The 5,382-nt window shown below is 19.2% G+C and overlaps 1 protein-coding gene across 1 annotated transcript; it reads left to right on the top strand. All coding sequences in view use genetic code 6, as the record gives it.

Annotated features, from left to right (window-relative positions):
- Positions 1-1,448: 1,448 nt before the first annotated feature.
- TTHERM_002653492 (cyclic nucleotide-binding domain protein) lies at positions 1,449-5,013 on the top strand (the record flags this gene model as incomplete). The annotated part of the gene is made up of 11 exons (XM_012800067.1): positions 1,449-1,474; positions 1,748-1,837; positions 2,101-2,190; positions 2,461-2,550; positions 2,816-2,905; positions 3,163-3,252; positions 3,515-3,631; positions 3,867-3,956; positions 4,219-4,308; positions 4,571-4,660; positions 4,924-5,013. Coding segments are annotated over 11 exons (953 nt in total), but the record flags the coding sequence as incomplete, so codon positions are not given.
- Positions 5,014-5,382: the final 369 nt, after the last annotated feature.

Raw genomic sequence — 5,382 nt, 5'->3', positions numbered from 1 at the left:
TATTTTTTTTGGATTGTAATATTTTTAATTATAAAAATTAATTTAAAACATTAAAGCTCTTTTAATTTATTTGATGTATTTTCCTTTTTATTTTTATTTTATGATTTCTTTTTTTTTCGTTCTTTGTTTATTTTATTAACTATTAATTATTTCATATTTTTTCTTTATTTTTTCTTTCTTGCTTTTTAATTTATAAAAGGCGAAATATAATATTTCTTAATAACATAATAAATAAAGCTAAATTAGCTTAAAACAGCTTTATTTTTGAGTTTTTAGAAAGCTTTAATTCACAAAATACTAAATTTGAAATAATATACACATAATGATATATCATTTTTTTTGAAAAAAATAAATTTTGAAAAATTTTACGAACTCAAAAATCAATAATTCTATTATAAAATATCAAAATCAGATTTTTTATTTATTTAATAAAAATCTATTTTATAATAAGTATCATAACCAAGAAATTTTTGTATGACATCTTGCTATAATTAGAGATATTGTAAATATTCCTAAAATTACTAAGCTAAAACAGAAAAATCTACTTATAAACATTATTTTTATAATATTTAAGAACATTAAATACTAGGATTTTTTCAAATAAGACTAAATAAATAACTGACCATCTCTACTTTATATATTTTAAAGTTTATGTTTTAAATACAAATATTAAGTTAAAATAATGAATGTTAAATTAATTTTTTTGTGATATCTCTTTATAAAACCAAATATATAAATTAATATTAGATAATTAATTAATTATTATATTTATTTGTTCTTTTTATCCATCTATAATTAATTAATTAATTAAATTTCATAAATTGCTTGCTATTCAATATTTTTGAAAAAAAAAATAAATGATATAATAGATTAAAGAATATAATAGATTAGAAGAAGTAATTATTAATTTTTTTATTAATATCATTTAAATTTATATTAATTAATAAAAAAAGTTTTTAAGCTCTTCTCTTTTATCTCATTAGGAGCTCCATATTAAACTGGGGTATATTTTATTAATAATTAATAATTATTTATATTATTATTATTATTTTTATATATTTAACATTCAATTTATTTGAATAAATAGTTTTTCTCATTGAAATTATCATCATTATTCATTGATTTTGATTAAAACAAAAATTTTTTAATATTTTAACTTAATTTTCATTTCAATTTTAAATAATTTATATTCATTTTTTATTATTTTGATATTTTTTCTTCATTTTTTGCTATTAAAACTTACACTTAATAAAAGCAGTTTATTTTTTTTGGATTGTAATATTTTTAATTATAAAAATTAATTTAAAACATTAAAGCTCTTTTAATTTCTTCTTGCTTTTTAATTTATAAAAGGCGAAATATAATATTTCTTAATAACATAATAAATAAAGCTAAATTAGCTTAAAACAGCTTTATTTTTGAGTTTTTAGAAAGCTTTAATTCACAAAATGCTAAATTTGAAATAATATACACAGTATATTCTAATAACATATCATTTTTTTGAAAAAAATAAATTTTGAAAAATTTTACGAACTTAAAAACCATCATAAAAAACTCGCTTTTTCTTTTTCTTTTTATTGTGCTTACTTTTTTTTGTTGTTGTTTCTTTTTTTATTTAACTCATCATTTTATTTTCAACTTATACTTTTATTATTAATTAATCTATCTTATTATTTCATATTCTTTCTTCATTATTTCCTTCTAATTAACAATTTAATGATATATTTTTTCTTAAATATTTAAAAAGTAGAAATTAAATTGGTGATGAAGGTGCATCAGGCTTAGGTTCTGGTTTAGCAAATTGCATTAATCTCTCAAATTTGAAACTTTACCTTCCGTAAAAATAGTTTATTTGTTTCGGATTGTGATATTTTAAATTATAAAAACTAATTTAAAACAATAAAGCTCTTTTTTCTTTTTCTTTTTATTGTGCTTGCTTTTTTTTTTGTTCTTTCTTTGTTTATTTTACTCATCACTTTATTTTCAACTTTTGCTTTTATTATTAATTAATTAATCTATCTGATTATTTCATATTTTTTCTTCATTTTTTCCTTCTAATTAACTATTTTATGATATATTCTTTCTTCAATATTTAAAAAGTTACCATTATATTGGTGATGAAGGTGCATCAGGCTTAGGTTCTGGTTTAGCAAATTGCATTAATCTCTCAAATTTGACACTTGAGCTTTGGTAAAAACAGTTTATTTGTTTTGGATTGTGATATTTTAAATTATAAAAACTAATTTAAAACAATAAAGCTCTTTTTTCTTTTTCTTTTTATTGTGCTTTCTTTTTTTTTTTTTGTTCTTTCTTTGTTTATTTAACTCATCATTTTATTTTCAACTTTTGCTTTTATTTTTAATTAATTAATTAATCTATCTTATTATTTCATATTCTTTCTTCATTTTTTCCTTCTAATTAACTATTTAATGATATATTTTTTCTTAAATATTTAAAAAGGGGAAATTAAATTGGTGATGAAGGTGCATCAGGCTTAGGTTCTGGTTTAGCAAATTGCATTAATCTCTCAAATTTGACACTTGGTCTTGTGTAAAAACAGTTTAATTGTTTTGGATTGTGATATTTTTAATTATAAAAACTAATTTAAAACAATAAAGCTCTTTTTTCTTTTTCTTTTGATTGTGCTTGCTTTTTTTTTTTTGTTCATTCTTTGTTTATTTAACTCATTATTTTATTTTCAACTTTTGTTTTTATTATTAATTAATTAATCTATCTTATTATTTCATATTCTTTCTTCATTTTTTCCTTCTAATTAACTATTTAATGATATATTCTTTCTTCAATATTTAAAAAGTGAAAATAAAATTGGTACAAAGGGTGCATCAGACTTAGGTTCTGGTTTAGCAAATTGCATTAATCTCTCAAATTTGACACTTTACCTTGCGTAAATATAGTTTATTTGTTTCGGATTGTGATATTTTTAATTATAAAAACTTATTTAACAATATAGCTCTTTTTTCTTTTTCTTTTTATTGTGCTTGTTTTTTTTTTTGTTCTTTCTTTGTTTATTAAACTCATTATTTTATTTTCAACTTTTGCTTTTATTATCAATTAATCTGTCTTATTATTTCATCTTTTTTCTTCATTTTTTCCTTCAAATTAACTATTTAATGATATATTTTTTCTTCAATATTTAAAAAGGTGTAATTTAATTGGTGATGAAGGTGCATCAGGCTTAGGTTCTGGTTTAGCAAATTGCATTAATCTCTCAAATTTGACACTTAGCATTTAGTAAAAACAGTTTATTATTTTGGATTGTGATATTTTTAATTATAAAAACTAATTTAAAATAATAAAGCTCTTTTTTCTTTTTTTATTTATTGTGCTTGCTTTTTTTTTTGTTCTTTCTTTGTTTATTTAACTCATTATTTTATTTTCAACTTTTGCTTTTATTATTAATTAATTAATCTATCTTATTATTTCATAATCTTTCTTCATTATTTCTTTCTAATTAACTATTTAATGATATATTTTTTCTTCAATATTTAAAAAGTGAAAATAAAATTGGTACAAAGGGTGCATCAGGCTTAGGTTATGGTTTAGCAAATAGCATTAATCTATCAAATTTGACACTTGATCTTCGTTAAAAACAGTTTATTTAATTTGGATTGTAATATTTTTAATTATAAAAACTAATTTAAAACAAATAAGCTCTTTTTTATTTTTCTTTTTATTTTGCTTTCTTTTTTTTTATTTTTTCTTTGTTTATTTAACTTACCATTTTATTTTCAACTTTTGCTTTTATTATTAATTAATTAATCTATCTTATTATTTCATATTCTTTCTTCATTTTTTCCTTCTAATTAACTATTTAATGATATATTTTTCCTTCAATATTTAAAAAGTGAAAATAAAATTCGTACAAAGGGTGGATCAGACTTAGGTTCTGGTTTAGCAAATATTATTAATCTCTCAAATTTGACACTTAGCATTTAGTAAAAACTGTTTATTTGTTTTGGATTGTGATATTTTTAATTATAAAAACTTATTTAAAACAATAAAGCTCTTTTTTCTTTTTCTTTTTATTGTGCTTGTTTTTTTTTTGTTCTTTCTTTGTTTATTTAACTCATCATTTTATTTTCAACTTTTGCTTTTATTATTAATTAATTAATCTATCTAATTATTTCATATTCTTTCTTCATTTTTTCCTTCTAATTAATTATTTAATGATATATTTTTTCTTAAATATTTAAAAAGTTACAATTAAATTCGTGATGAAGGAGCATCAGGTTTAGGTTCTGGTTTAGCAAATTGCATTAATCTCTCAAATTTGACACTTCACCTTTTGTAAAAACAGTTTATTCGTTTTGGATTGTGATATTTTTAATTATTAAAACTAATTTAAAACAATAAAGCTCTTTTTTCTTTTTTTATTTATTGTGCTTGCTTTTTTTTTTGTTCTTTCTTTGTTTATTTAACTCATTATTTTATTTTCAACTTTTGCTTTTATTATTAATTAATTAATCTATCTAATTATTTCATATTCTTTCTTCATTAGTTCCTTCTAATTAACTATTTAATGGTATATTTTTCTTAAATATTTAAAAAGTAGAAATTAAATTGGTGATGAAGGTGCATCAGGCTTAGGTTCAGGTTTAGCAAATTGCATTAATCTCTCAAATTTGACACTTCACCTTTTGTAAAAACAGTTTATTCGTTTTGGATTGTGATATTTTTAATTATAAAAATTAATTTAAAACAATAAAGCTCTTTTTTCTTTTTTTATTTATTGTGCTTGCTTTTTTTTTTGTTCTTTCTTTGTTTATTTAACTCATTATTTTATTTTCAACTTTTGTTTTTATTATTAATTAATTAATCTATCTTATTATTTCATATTCTTTCTTCATTTTTTCCTTCTAATTAACTATTTAATGATATATTTTTTCTTCAATATTTAAAAAGTGAAAATAAAATTGGTACAAAGGGTGCATCAGGCTTAGGTTCTGGTTTAGCAAATATCATTAATCTCTCAAATTTGACACTTATTCTTGGGTAAAAACAGTTTATTTGTTTTGGATTGTGATATTTTTAATTATAAAAACTAATTTAAAACAATAAAGCTCTTTTTTCTTTTTCTTTTTATTGTGCTTGCTTTTTTTTTTGTTATTTCTTTGTTTATTTAACTCATCATTTTATTTTTAACTTTTGCTTTTATTATTAATTAATCTATCTTATTATTTCATATTCTTTCTTCATTATTTCCTTCTAATTAACTATTTAATTGTATATTTTTTCTTAAATATTTAAAAAGTATAAATTAAATTGGTGATGAAGGTGCATCAGGCTTAGTTTCTGGTTTAGCAAATTGCATTAATCTCTCAAATTTGGACACTTAGCCTTTAGTAAAAACCAGTTTATTTG

This window comes from Tetrahymena thermophila, assembly GCF_000189635.1.
Source record: "Tetrahymena thermophila SB210 genomic scaffold scf_8254390, whole genome shotgun sequence".
Taxonomy (NCBI): Eukaryota; Ciliophora; class Oligohymenophorea; order Hymenostomatida; family Tetrahymenidae; genus Tetrahymena; species Tetrahymena thermophila.
The sequence above is the reverse complement of the archived record's forward strand: the minus strand, read 5'-3'. Positions and strand labels throughout refer to the sequence as shown.